Below are 14,148 nucleotides of genomic sequence, written 5' to 3'. Positions count from 1 at the left end.
TATGTGGCACCCACCTGCGGTACATCTGTTCAGACTGAGGGTGGCGCCCATCCTTGAGTGTCTGTACATCATTGAAGAGCAGACGAACAACGTTGTCGGCCCTGTCTAGTTCACGCTCAACTTCTGCTGTGTGCTGAGCTGGTTTCCCCGCATTAAGGAGGCGGATATCCTAATAGTACAAGATAATTATAATGTCAATGTTAATTACTGTGGTACGTCGCATTCGGAAATGTTCTCAATGAGACTGACAGTTTGACATTTACAGCATAGTTCTGTATTGGGACTCACCGTCTGGAGCAAGGTCTCAAGGTGGATTAGGTGCTCATCATATCTTCCAGTCTCCATCTGGACTTTGCTTAAAATCCTCTGAAGTCTCTCAAGTCTGAAAGAAAAAAGAAAAAAAAAAGATAAATAAAAGATTCTCCATTATGTATTGTAATTTGTAGAGTAAAATATAATATCACTTTCAAATCAATCACAATACTTGTGCTGCAGCAAAAACTCCCGTTTATAAGATTGACTTTCAAATGATCCTAACCACTCATATGTTCATGTCAGTAAAACCTAACAACATTTTCAGCAGTGTAGCAGAAGTGACTGTGACAGACAAAAATGTCAACATTTTCACTTATCGGCTTGATAATACTAAGAGACTGACAACATGAGTGGATAATCTTGTGATACAAATCATCCCCATTTCTCAAGCATGACGCCGTGTGTCACTAAAGATATGTAAAATCTACAATTACATATCATACGAGTTGATTCAGGAAAAAAAGTGCAAAATCTTTCTCTAGCAGTGTACTATTGTAAAGACTGGTATTGTCTTGTCCCCTCGGCTGCCAAGCAATAGAAATAGAGTATGCGTATATTGTTTTACAACAATACTTAATAATAATATTTTCATAATTTTATATGTATCAGTGGATAAAATAGCGAAGCTTGTGGCAGAAATGACGCAAGCAGTGCTCAACTTGCCAGTCCATTTGTAAGCAAAGCAGAGTAGCACTACAATGTTGAGTTTTTTTTATTTTTTATTTATACCTGACTGTGATTTTGATGACTGTAGGATCTAATTAAAAACATCACATGCTACAATGTTTTGGATTGATATTTTGCTTTTTATATATAAGGGGAAAAGAAAAGCTGATATGTGACTGAACCTGGAGTAATATTGTTAGCCATATCTCACATGGAAATAAAGATAAGAAATGTTATTCGTACTTCGCAGCCCTATTGAGGAATACAGTATCTTTATTTCAATCAAAATAAGGTTTAAGTTATCAAATATATGTCAGCTGACCTCTCAAACTCTGTCCTCAGCAGTCGTTCTCTCTCCAGAATGGAAACGTGAAGTCGACCCCATTCTTTCTCCACATCAATAGGATGGTAGCCAGGGGGGACCTTCAATTGTCCAGAATGCACTGCACTCTGCGATAAATCAAAGACTCTTAATTCTTGTTCGTTACAACAGGATACAAGCAAATAGAATGAATTCCCTTGCCTCAAAAGTTTGATAGATGTGCTTGGAGCGGTTTTTATCAGATTCTTTTGGTGGCAGTTCTGACTCCTTGAACTTAATAAACTGGCGCCAAAGGAGCTAAAGAAAAAAAAAAACATTAAGAAAAGAGACAATTTGTATTTAAAAAAAAAAGTACACAAATCAACAATTAAGACAAATCTACAGAATGCATAACAGCATCATTTGCATATAGTCTCACCTCTATCTCCTCATAATTGGCTGGGAACCTCCTCTCCTCAAAGACCATAACATGGTGGCGAATCCACTGGAGCAGAAGAGTTACGAGCTCATAGTACTCCCGCCAGCGAAGCTCCAACTCCTGAAACCAAGACAGCAAAACAGATAGCAACAACAGTTCAGTTTAACAGCAGGGGGAAACAACAGGGGACCTTTTCTTCTTCTGATTCACCATTTTCGTCACAGTAAACTTAATTAGGCACCACCAAACAAAACAGGTATTGTGAAGAGGAACAGATTGGGAAATGAGGTCGATGATGGGAACAGTGCTGGTGTAAAGTAAGATATGGCGAGAGAGGGAAAATAATGACAGACGTGGGTATGTTATATTTTTTCGCCATAACATACTGTAACATCCCGTGCTTTCAAATAGATGAACAATAAACAGTCATTAAAAATTCCTACCTGAGTGGTTACGATCAGGGGATGTCTTTAATATTTGTCAACTGTGGGGATGTGAAGCCCTTTGAGTGTTTTCCTTTGTGATTAAGGGCTATACTAATGCATTTGACTTTTTTGACTTCATAAGAATTTATGGCTGTTAAATTACCAAATGATACATTTATATTCTTGTTTCTTATAGCTTCCAATTCTGGTTGTCACAAGAAATTTATTTACTTGTCACAAGTCTACTGAGTGCTAATTTGATCTGCTTAAAATAGTACCATGGAAAGACACAGATATGCAGTTAAAAGTTCTTTAGTCGTCGGTGATTTGGCATGATTGCTGACTGCGACTTACGTCAACTCCTGGATTGTTCAAAGACTCATAAATTACATTGTTGAATAGACCGTATGTCTTACTAATTTTTGTTGGCATTTCAAAAATGTTTACGTGAGCAGAGAACTTCTCCACGTTGCCTTTCATTCTGCCTGCTCTAGCTGGCAATGCTTTACAGCAGGTCTATTCCAGCCTTTCAGATGTTCTTAAAAATGCAAACTTGCACTGGCAATTCATCTAAGGTATGAGGTATGATAAATGTCATGTCATAAACCCCTATCACAACTTGCATCACGAGCCGTGCAGCAATTCATCGCATTTGGCAGATGCAATTCTGGTCACGCCCGTTCACATCTGCTCACATCTGGCAGGGCAATCATGAATACGCCTGTTTTTGTACATGCAAACCTTTCAAGGCCCAAAGTATCATATTTTGCTCTAACACAGCATTGTCGAGCATTATTAGTGTTAACATTTTGGAAATACTTTACCAGTAATGTGACATTGTCTTTTCTCGATACGTCTCAATTTTGGGAAATACAAAAAAAAAATTCTCCTGGCATTCTTCTGTTACATGATTAGTGGAACACAAGTAGATGCAGAGTGTGCAAGGCACTGCTTACTTTCACATGAGAGTTATCTTATTGCAATACAACATATGACATTGTGTAACTAATTTACACAGACAGCACTATATGGGCAGATTTGCGCCATCCCAGACAGATTCAGTTTTTACATTTCACTCACATTAGTTCTCATGGTGTCCTGTACAGCAGCCCGAGGCATGACATCATACAATGATGACACATAAGTGATGATGGATTTCTCATCAGGGTGGGCAACATCAACATCTGAAATAAAAAGGCAAAATTGCATGATGAGACTTTGTACCCTGCAAGTGATGCAATAAAACAAATTACCAGGAAAGGAAAGGCAGGTTTATTTAATGTACAAGACAATTCAAAGTGCTTTACATAAAACATTGAAAGTATTATGGAAAGACAAACAAAATATTAAGACACTGTAATCATAAAAAAAAAATCTAAAATCATTAGATTTAAGTGGAAGTAAACCAAGCATCAGCCAAGATAAAGTCAAAGAGAAAATGCTGCAAATATTTGCTATATTTAATCTGTAGAATCTATATAGGACTAGAAAAGACAATTTTGTAATTACTCCCTCTTTGTAGTTGACTGTGGCAAAAGTGTGGTGTGTGAAGCTTTTTTTTTTTTTTCAGTGAATATAATTTAGTGTTTAACATTGTTTTTTTCAATCACATATACAACTCCAAAATTTTCTGGTCTTACAAAAGAAAAAATAATCATAAATTTGTATGATTTTAGAAATCTTTTAGAAAATTTAAATCATCCATACCTTCAGGATCCAGAAGACGTGTCACACCCAGGTCTTTCTCAGCAACGTGGAAGGCCTGTTCTAGGTTCTGCAGGTTGGTCTGGTGATATACTTTGCCCATGTCAATGAGCCTGGGACTAGGAAAACACAGGGGAATTAATAGGAATACGCCAGAAATGAAAAATTCCAAATGAACTACTTTCACATGCATTTTAAAATGAATCATTTTAAACATTTTTTTTGTTTGGCTAAAATATTAACATTAAGAGGTAAAATGGTCAATTGAACTTGTCTTGGACCTGTGTCATAATCAAAATAATGGATGATGAGGTGTCACGACAAGCTGTAACCTTAACCGTATTGACAGCAAAAAAGGGAGTAGACTTACTAGTGTTTATGTATGACAGCGTTGAAAAGTTTCCCATCCCTCCAGCTGGTGCTGAAGTTGTCACATCGGAGGCCTTGGTAGCCATCCGTCATCCTCTGAGACCAGAGAAGGAGCTTTTCCTTGGCCGTCATATCTTCAGACTGGCCATTCACCTGAATATCCGAGATCTAAAATAGGACGTGGAAATTGTGTAGTTAAACACTGATTGATGGAAAAAAATGGGAATATGTGAAAATAAAATAAAAATTAGTTGATGCCCAAAGTTTGATCAGAATCAATATAGGAAACCAGGGAAAAAAAAATTCCAACTATAATGAGGAGCAGAATACAGTATGATTCATTATTAAGTGTTTTTTTTGGGGTTTTTTTGTGAAATAAGCGACTACATAAGAGACTTGGTTGTCTAAAAATTCTCATCAATTCATTAGATCCGTATTCAATATAACGTTTTTGACACGGCTGCACTAAATGAATCCAATAGTAATAACAAATCATACTTTTCTGCGACAGGTAATACAGCATTACTCCATAGCTGTTGGAGATTTTATTTTGGAAACTTCGGAGATATTTGGTTTTGAAATACAGATTAGAAAGAGGCCCGTATATATGTGATGTGGGCTCGGCACACCCTACCCTTGAGAGTCAGGCACGGTGACTCATACTCACACACCCTTTTACACTGCGTTAGTAAACTATGGTGACTTCTCTGATTGTGGTATGAATTGAATAAGGATATTTGGTATATTCTCTGAGAGCAGTGTGGAAGGGTGCAGTCCATTCTGATTGGTTCCAGACAGTTGGGAAGGCCCAGATCCCAGAGATGGCGGGATGGAGCGATACAATTATAAAACACAACACTGACAGCGGAGGAGACCTGGAAGTGTAAGATGATGGTCCATATTAACCCAAGGGTCAACTTGGGGTTCCCGTCTGCAATGTCATCGTTTCTGATGTTGACAAGCTTGACCTGGTGACCAAGAATAAACAAGAAGCAATCATTTGATAAGAAAATTGAATGATGGGGGCAAACAATTTACATTTTTAAATTGATTAAATTTGATATATTTTACCTGACGGTGTTTGAGGAAGTCCAGTGCTATTTGTACATTCTGCAGTTTGTGGAATCTCATGCGGCCTTTCTCTCTGGGCTGAAGTGAACAGAGAACACAATTTAAGCATAGAGTGATAAAACAATGCTAAACCAAAATTCTCATGCTTGCATGAACAAATGAGAGCAGTTGTTTGTTTCTTTTAATAACTTTTTCACATCAGTCATTATTAAAACACTAACTTGTTGAAACATTACAGATATAATAAATTCAGCTGATCAGTATAAGAAAGTTGTATGTTCCAGCTATTGCTCATGGATGAGGGGAGGTCATGCTATAGAATTGGCGCTTTTCTGAGTTTTCATATTTTTTCTGTTGTAAAACAAAGAAAAGACAAACAAAGAGAAGACAAAAGACAAACAACAAATAATACAAAATCTCTGGGAAGGCATATGGAAATGATGGAGGGAATGTGGGATATGACTAGTCAGTTTATAAACCCACTCACCAACTGAACTCTCCTGAGAATGTTTTTCTCCCTCAGCTAGCTCCAAGAGGAGCAATGCAAAAAGAGCCAGATGGCAATGATCAGTTCACACAGAGAAAGGTTAAAGGGAGGCAAACAGGAGGTGAGGGAGAAGAGGGAGAACAGGAGCTGAGCTCTGGATGCAACAGGCGATCAAAAACAAAGGCCAAAGTTCACGATCATATTCACTTCTGACCACTGACCAAAAACAGTCTAATATTAGCAAGGATAAGCATTTGACCCCATTTGCTTGAATTGGAGGAAATGTTTTAACTCTCACATTAATCATATGTTTGAAAACACAATTTTAGATTCAGATCTTAATTTATGTATTTGATTTCAATACATTGAGCATAATAATTTTGCAGAGTTGTATCGGAGCAGAGGTCATGCAGTTCTTTTTTAAGGCCGTTAACGAGTTGACACTAAATCCACGCTGACTTAGTAATTATAGTTGCAGCTAAGTAGTGCACGATGTAGATGACTAAATATATCATCAGTATGATAAAACTGACAAAATATGCAAACAACATCAGATCAAATTTGAGAGAGATACACCAATACTAACCAGTTTTTCTCCAGAGAGGACCTCAAGCAATGAGATCAGGTTATGTCCATCTCGAAGGTCCTCGTACAGATCTGACACATGACGCTGGGCCTAACAGAAGAACCAAAACAAAATATGAGTGACGTTGTGACAACAGTTATACTAGTATATCTTGAGGAGGACTGTACAGCAGTTGTGTTGGTTAATTAGTTAATTTAAACTATTTGAAAATAGCTTCTTTGGATAAGAATTCCCCTAGAGCTTTTTGTGCCAGTTCAATTCTACTTAGTAACTCAACAATGTATTGTTGTAAGCGACTAAAGTCTGAGCCATCTTAAAAATGCAGAAAAAAAAAAAAGTGAGCAATCTGTTAAATCAGATTGGCCAAAACCAAAACCAACTCAACTACATAAATGGAGATTTAAAGATGGCAATGAACAGAAAAAAAGTGGTTACTGAATAATTAACAAAAGTGCTATGTAATTCACTTTTTAAAAGTGTTCAGACAAGTTGGAAGGTGAGCAACGTGAAGACGTGATTTGGAAATTGAGCACACACTGTGAATGTGGGGGCTGTCACAATGCAAGTACTGTATCAGCCCTTTTCCAGTCCACACATGTTTAGATGAGCTAAACTAAAACATGCCGGTACCCACCTCTGCTCTCCAGGGCTAAATAGAAAGATTAAAACAGATGAGTAATGTACAAAAGGAATGAAAACAGGTTAGTGCTAGAAAAATTTAAATTGAAAGTGCCAAATACAGTATGATAGTCTATAGACTGTTGGTTTAGAACTGATTATTTGGTTGTATGCAAGATAACAGAAGGTAAGAGAGAGAGAGACATTTTGATTAGTCTTGACAAAGACTAAATATTACTAAAGAATAAGATTGTTTGGTCTTGTAGTAACCTGAGCCCCTAAATGGAATGAATCAAATTTGCCCTTACAAGTTAGAACAGCAAATGATTCATTTAGGCAAGAATTTAAACCACGCTCGGCATAGTGGCCACCAGGATTCACTGTTCTCACAAGCCAACTGTTTCTTAAGACATAAACAACACGGTATTCAGTATAATATGCAACAACATTTTAGTCCTAGGAATGTATTTTTCAATTTTATTGACTTGCAAGTAATCTAGTAAAAAGTTGCATTTCCATTATGCTGATGATATGATATAGAGAGTTGTTGCCCAGTCCTGTTTAAAGCTGTTATGCTTTTCTTGACTTGAATACCACCAAAATGTGTGTGGATTCAACATGATCAGCAGGCCTCAAAGCCATATGTTTTGCTCTCGGGGTGAAAATCATTCACAAAAGAAAATTGATGGGCCCTCAAACTTGTCACCAGCTACTCTGTCATCAAGTACCTAATATGCCCCGCACTTGACATTAAGTAAACATTACCTGACGTAATTGTCTACCACTCATTGACTGAGCAAGGAAAACTCCACTATGACTCTTTTGAGCCTCTCCTTACCACACCCAAACTATAGGGTGTCCTGGAGCCATTTAACTATCACTATCAATCACTTTGTCAGTTTAACCTTAGCACAGCATTCCATACTGTTAACACATTCCTATTCGGATGTGAGTCTTTCTCATCCTTGGTGGTGATTGAAAGTATTATCATCATGTTTCACTATATGTTAATTTCACACTGTTACTAATGGTCTCTTGACTTATTGAATAGTCACTTTTTTTTGCCTATTGGAACATTTAAATTGCGCTCATAAGGAGATAAATAAATACGTTTTTGTATTTCTTACAGCACTTGTAATATTTAGATAATCACACAAGTGACAGGGAAAACAAACTAAATAAAAATAGTATATTTATAATATAGTGCAGGGATTGTCAACCTGCACCACCAAGCAAATTTGAACATGTTCCCCCCTCCCCAAGCAAAGTTACAAGGGGCGTGGCTCGGTTGTAGAGTGATAGACTTCAACCTTGAAGGTGGTGTTCAATCCTCAAGTCACTTTAGACTTGATTTATTTTCCACTTAATTTTGTGAATCATTTACCCATCCAAATTATGTCAAATGAGGCTGAGATTTCCAAAATAGACATACAGATGCAAATTCATTAGATAAGTAGATTTTTTTGTCATATTTTACCAAATTAAGTTGACAGGCCATGGTCACAAAGTAATTGTAGACTAAGTTACTACTTAACAATGGCTTGTCTTAAGATGCAATTCCAACTTTGTCTCAACTGAAATTTGAAATGGCTAAACAACTTGGCTGAAAAACTCTTTAAAAAATGTGTGTAAAAAAAAATGTGCATGCTTCAGTGTCTCTTGTAGTTTATGGGCCTGCATGCAAGTACCCACCTATACCTTGCTCAGCACATGTGCTACTGTTGGCTTCAACAACTAAAAGCACATAATTTTACTTCTTAGAGGGAACTAACATAATCCAGATGTCTACTGAGTCACATTCCATAGTAGTTTGAAGTGTTACACAGTAGTGTAACAAGAATGCATGAGTGCATGTGGTGGCACGATATGTTAGTGCTGCACTCACATAGAATGGAAAAAACAATCTTGTGCCAGTCATCCTGTTCCATTCCTCAGGGATATATATATATATATATATATATATATATATATATATATATATATATATATATATATATATATATATATATATATATATATATATATATATATATATATATATATATATATATATATATATATATATATATATATATATATATATATATATATATATATATATATATATATATATATAACAATTAAGCACTTAATGCCACAAGGCTACAAATATATTACTGCCAATTGTAGTGTTTACAAAGGCAAGTGACACGATGATGGATATTTTCAGTACGTGAGGGAGGGGGTTGTTTTATTGAAGCAAATTCTTTACTCAAGAGAAAGGGCCCTCCTGGATTCTTCACACTCAGGAATTACTGTAGCCATTTATCAGGTAGCTTTCAGGCTTCAGTGTAAGTATAAAAAGTGGAGAAGGTGACAGTGGATGAATGGTTTCCACAGATGACTGAATGGGCTTCTAGCAAGTCATTTGCGGTGTTAAAGAAGGAAAACAACTAACTAGTGAGTGCGTAAAAAAAGTGACTGGACAGAGAAATGCAAAATTCAGCTGTATCTGTCGAACTGGGCAACTTCATAATTATAATATCAAATTATTAATATTTAATATTTGTGCCTCTGAGCAATGTGCGTCACTGCGGACGTGAATGAGATCAAGCGCAGGAGGGGGCAGACAGTCACACGCACCATCCGGTGCAGGAGTCGGGACACGTGACAATATCACGTGTTTGTTCTTTTATTTACTGTACATGCAAAGAACAGTGTGGGAATGGTTATCAAGGGGATGAGAAAAGTTTTTGTCATGTAAAAGTATTGGGGAGAGTTTAATATTGTGTACTGGACCACAATCCAATGGAAGATTTATGCGCAACCATGACTAATTTTGGTTTTGCTAAGCCTGATGTCCCCTGGGTTAGTGTAGTGTGGCAATTCTAAAGATGGACACTTTGCATTGCTTTGCAAGGTAAACCATAATTCTAATTAACTTACAATACACCCATGCATTCTACCGACAAACAAGAAACACAATGTTTTGGAAATGTGGTGTTATAAATTCTAAATAATGTAAATACAGTTTTTATTTCACAGAATTCCGTTTGTCGCAGGTGGTTCTGCAACACCTCTCCCGCAAAAAACAAGGGATCACTGTAAAGTGATTATCATGTGACAGTTTGAAAAATGGATTTACCTTAATCAAATGCTTGTTCACCCATTTTGTGAAGGTCTTTTTCTGTACTCGATCTCGTTCATCTGAAAAACACAGAAACCACAACAAAAACATCAGAATATATCATGACCAGTCTATTGATGTAAACTTCCTGCCGAGCTGTCAGATGGGGAAATAAAATATCCTATTGTTTGACTGTGTTTCTTGAAATTTGTTTATATGGAGAAAGCGAACCAAAAGGTGTGGTTGCTAAGGTGTGTTTCATTTCACGACAAACACAATTTGTCAATAGGTGGATGGAAAATACCAGAAAATGTATTATTCTGTTTTAATCAGACAGCATCAGCATACATGTTTGCCCCACATTGTCTTTAAGGAAGTATATGAATATGTCTACGCTTAATTAAAGTTTTAACACACTTTTACTATATGACATAACATGCCACCAAGTGCTGGAAGCAATTTTTCAACAAGACACAGCAAGACCCAGATGCGGAACACACCTATTAATGCAACTCTACTACCTGCATTGACCCACCACCTGTTGTGTCTCTTTGAGAGAACAGGAAAAAAAACCACAGGGCGTGTTTTACCAACCTTTATTATTCTGACTGCTTTAAACTATTAAGGCTACAAAGGACGTTACAAGAATAGTAGAGTGACGTCTAAGCCTTAATCTTGTGTTAGAAACAGGTTTCAGGAAATGCTTACACCCCATGCAACTAGTGACTCTTCTTCCTAAAATTATTGACTCACACATTAAGTCCCAGAGTGACCTATGGCCATCAATATAAAGTCATTTATCTTATCAGTTGCAAGAGAGTGGTATGTCTACAGCATAGTGACACACCTAGTAACGGGTAAGCAATGGGCCCTCTCCGCAGAGGATGTCAAAATGCTCTCATATTTTCCTTACAGTAATTACTACTCATAGATAACTGTACTCTATATAACTTGGAAGAGGTGAACACTACTTGAATCAATTTCCTGGGGGAAATTACGATTTTTTTACGTGGACTTGATTGAGCTTGGCACATGTGGTCAATGCATTCTATCCCCATTGTGTTACCTCACCCTGATTCCACACACATGCTGACATGATTTTATAATTGCAGGATGAGCTTGTTGGTAGGGACACAAGCAAGTTTCCGGATCCAAAACTCAAAACAGTCTAAACGCTCACAATATTTTAAGTGGCTATCAGTCCGGAGTGTGACTCAAGGGAAAAGTCAACAGTAGCAAAGTACCGTTTTTCACAAGTGCATGGAATGAGCTACGCATTTATCTCGTGAATAGTCCAATCAAGTCCATGTAAAAAAATCTTAATTTCCCCCCAGGAAATTAAATTCCCCATATAACACATGCACCTTAGAGCACGGTTTTACTGAACTAAAACTTGTATGAATCAAATAATCATAGAGTATTTGTTAAACATGTATGAATCAGATAATTATAGAGTATTTGTTTTGAAGATAAAAATTCAACTGGTACCCAGCCAAGTGAGCGACAAAGAAAAATGGACGGATGTTGCAAAACAACATATGACCGGTTCACACGATGTAAGGTAAAGGCAGTACCTTTTACACGCTATATAAAAAGTTCTTTCAAAACAGTAGTACTGTGTTTGAAAGGCATTAACTTCGCATACTGGTACCTTTCCTGGTGTCCATAGCCTTCAACATCCCCTGGTAATAGATTTCATCTGAGGGCATCCTCTCTCTGCCCATGCTGTCAGATGAAAAATTCCTGTACCGCTGATGTGGAGATGCCATTGTTGAATAAAATTCCCAATTTCAAAATATTATTGGTGATTGGTTGCCAATATGATCTTAAAATTAACGCTATCTGTCCTTTGGTTTGTCCCAGCAGTCCCGTGCCCCTGGTACACTCGCTATTCCGAAATCTACCAATTACTCTTCCCTTGCCTCTCAACCTCCCCACTCCCTGACAGGGTTCAGTTTCCCCTTCTTGATCCTCGTGTGTTTTTCTCTTCCCTTTTCTCCGCTCAACCAGTCCCTTTCATAGTAAATGGTGCCTGTGGGCTATAAAGTCCAGGCCTGTCTTCCTATGTGTCGTTCCCAGTGTGTATTTAGTGGAGGACATTGTGGGTAGGGCTCTAAACACACCCTAAGCTAGAAAAGGAGGGAGGCGGGAGAAGTGTGGCAACAAATGAGTACTATCACTTAATGGTACCATTTCCCCCAAAGAATATTACGCACACACACACCCTCTAGCTGCGTCATAATGCATATTGCAGCACATATATATAGAAAAAGGCCCTGCTATTCAGAGGCAATAAGGGTATGACGCGAAGCGTGAGAATCCATAGATAAGTGGCTTCTTAAAATTAGTTTGTAATTACTTAGCGATGCCACCAGATGGCAGCAAAGCCCTAAACACAAAGATCATAAAGTATCAACACGACTGTCTGCATCTACCTAGTACACAATTTTGAAATCATATATACCAGCATTCAGTTGTTAAATAATCTAATCAACGAGATTTTCACCCAAAGTCCAAGGGTTCAAACAATGATCAAACCCTGGTGACCATGTCCTTGAGCAAAACACTGAAACCTATTTTGCTCTGGCGAAGGGCTGCCAGTGCCTTGCATGGCAGCCGCCTCCCACTGGTGTATGATCCCAATTTTGTTGTATACTAGTTGTACATTGACAATAAATGCATTGTTGTTCTTCTAATGGTATGTCATGTCATTGTGTAGTTTTAAAAGTATTTGTGGTATCGGTGAGTACTCATATGTGAATATTCTTATTGGTATCGGTCAACAAAACTGTTCTATTGAACAACCCAATATATTAATTTTGAGTTGTTTTATGAACATTTCACTGTGTGGTTTGTTGGACTGAAAGCAGAGTGTTTTCTGTTTGCTTTCCATTTTTGTATCATATTTTCACACCTTTTCTGAGTCAACCAAAGCCATTTTGTAAGGGGCAAAGTATTAAACCCAACCTGTACAAACACGAAGGTGCTGCATGTGTCAGTGTGGGTGTGGATTTATTAGCTCATTTTGAGCTACGTTTTTAACATCAAGAGACACACCCATGTATTTCATTCAATGTCTAGGCAAGCTCAGGAATTAAGGAGTGGTGCATGGGTGAGCCAAAAAAGGAAAATAATCATGATTTTTTCCTCAAAGGAATTCAAGATGCATACACTATTGTAACTGACATTGCTTATGAAGTTTGTTTTACTGAATAGGGTCACCATGAAACATGATGATTATGTGCCTGATCATACAGAACTGTACATACATTACAAACAGGGGAAACACCTTAATATGAAGGAGCTACAAAAAAATGTAAATAACTTTTCCCGACTCGAGTATTTTTTTGTAACCAAGTTATTCATTAAGAATTTGGTCAACTGTGTCGAATCACTAAAGAATGGTAAGAATAGTAACAAAACAGTGCTTGATTTTGAGAGCACATTCTACTAAATGCTTATAAGAAGACGTTGACTTCAGAGCTGAAAGTTGGCTTTGAAAATGGAATTTATTCTTTGAGCTTCTCACATGAGGGGTCACCTCAGAAAGTAATGTTCCAATGGCTCAGGTTTTACACGCCTTTCCTGGCACAACCCTCCCATTTCTCCTGGCTGGGACCATTAATGGTCACGAGAGATGACTGGGTGCATTGGTAATAAATTGTACCTATTGAAGCTGCATGAAAAGAAACTATAGTCCGTATACCGCGACGCGTCAGTGGAGCATATAGTAAAAACTAGAACTACTTATTGGAAACTCTGAGGAGACCCAAATCACAGCCGAAAAAGATACAGAAAGTGTGGAACACTGTCACCATGAGCTCTTTCCTCCACAAAGGAGCCGTATCATTAAGGTCTCAAAATGCCTATTCCTCGACTCCATCATCCTGCTTTATTAAAACCAGATGGAACACCCTGGTTTTATACAAGCAGTAATTTGAAGGGTTTTCACTACATCACAAATTATACCACATGACATTTTTTTTATGACTTACATGCATTTTGTTAATTGTATGATTATATTTTGACCTTCACAAACATAGGAGCAAAACTAGTCTCCT

At 37.4% G+C, this 14,148-nt stretch overlaps 1 protein-coding gene across 8 annotated transcripts in view; it reads right to left on the bottom strand.

Moving 5' to 3' along the window:
• The window catches only part of LOC147052300 (plectin-like), a 92,268-nt gene that overhangs the window by 19,733 nt on the left and 58,387 nt on the right, over window positions 1-14,148 (bottom strand). For 2 of the 8 annotated variants that reach the window (XM_085918875.1, XM_085918872.1), the window contains 13 exons: window positions 10,106-10,167; window positions 6,998-7,012; window positions 6,364-6,453; window positions 5,291-5,368; window positions 5,095-5,187; window positions 4,221-4,387; window positions 3,854-3,969; window positions 3,227-3,330; window positions 1,722-1,841; window positions 1,505-1,600; window positions 1,304-1,431; window positions 289-382; window positions 15-169 (listed from right to left, as the gene is read on the bottom strand). In XM_085918875.1, coding sequence (XP_085775001.1) covers window positions 15-169; window positions 289-382; window positions 1,304-1,431; window positions 1,505-1,600; window positions 1,722-1,841; window positions 3,227-3,330; window positions 3,854-3,969; window positions 4,221-4,387; window positions 5,095-5,187; window positions 5,291-5,368; window positions 6,364-6,453; window positions 6,998-7,012; window positions 10,106-10,167 — 1,318 coding nt within the window. Of the gene's footprint in view, window positions 1-14; window positions 170-288; window positions 383-1,303; window positions 1,432-1,504; window positions 1,601-1,721; window positions 1,842-3,226; window positions 3,331-3,853; window positions 3,970-4,220; window positions 4,388-5,082; window positions 5,188-5,290; window positions 5,369-6,363; window positions 6,454-6,997; window positions 7,013-10,105; window positions 10,168-11,738; window positions 12,179-14,148 lie in introns of those variants that run through there. The other 6 variants (XM_085918879.1, XM_085918873.1, XM_085918871.1 and 3 more) reach the window with 5 other exon arrangements.

Source organism: Syngnathus leptorhynchus, chromosome 8 (genome assembly GCF_054491065.1).
Source record: "Syngnathus leptorhynchus isolate UIUO chromosome 8, UIUO_Slep, whole genome shotgun sequence".
In the NCBI taxonomy this organism is placed as follows: domain Eukaryota; kingdom Metazoa; phylum Chordata; class Actinopteri; order Syngnathiformes; family Syngnathidae; genus Syngnathus; species Syngnathus leptorhynchus.
The sequence above is the reverse complement of the archived record's forward strand: the minus strand, read 5'-3'. Positions and strand labels throughout refer to the sequence as shown.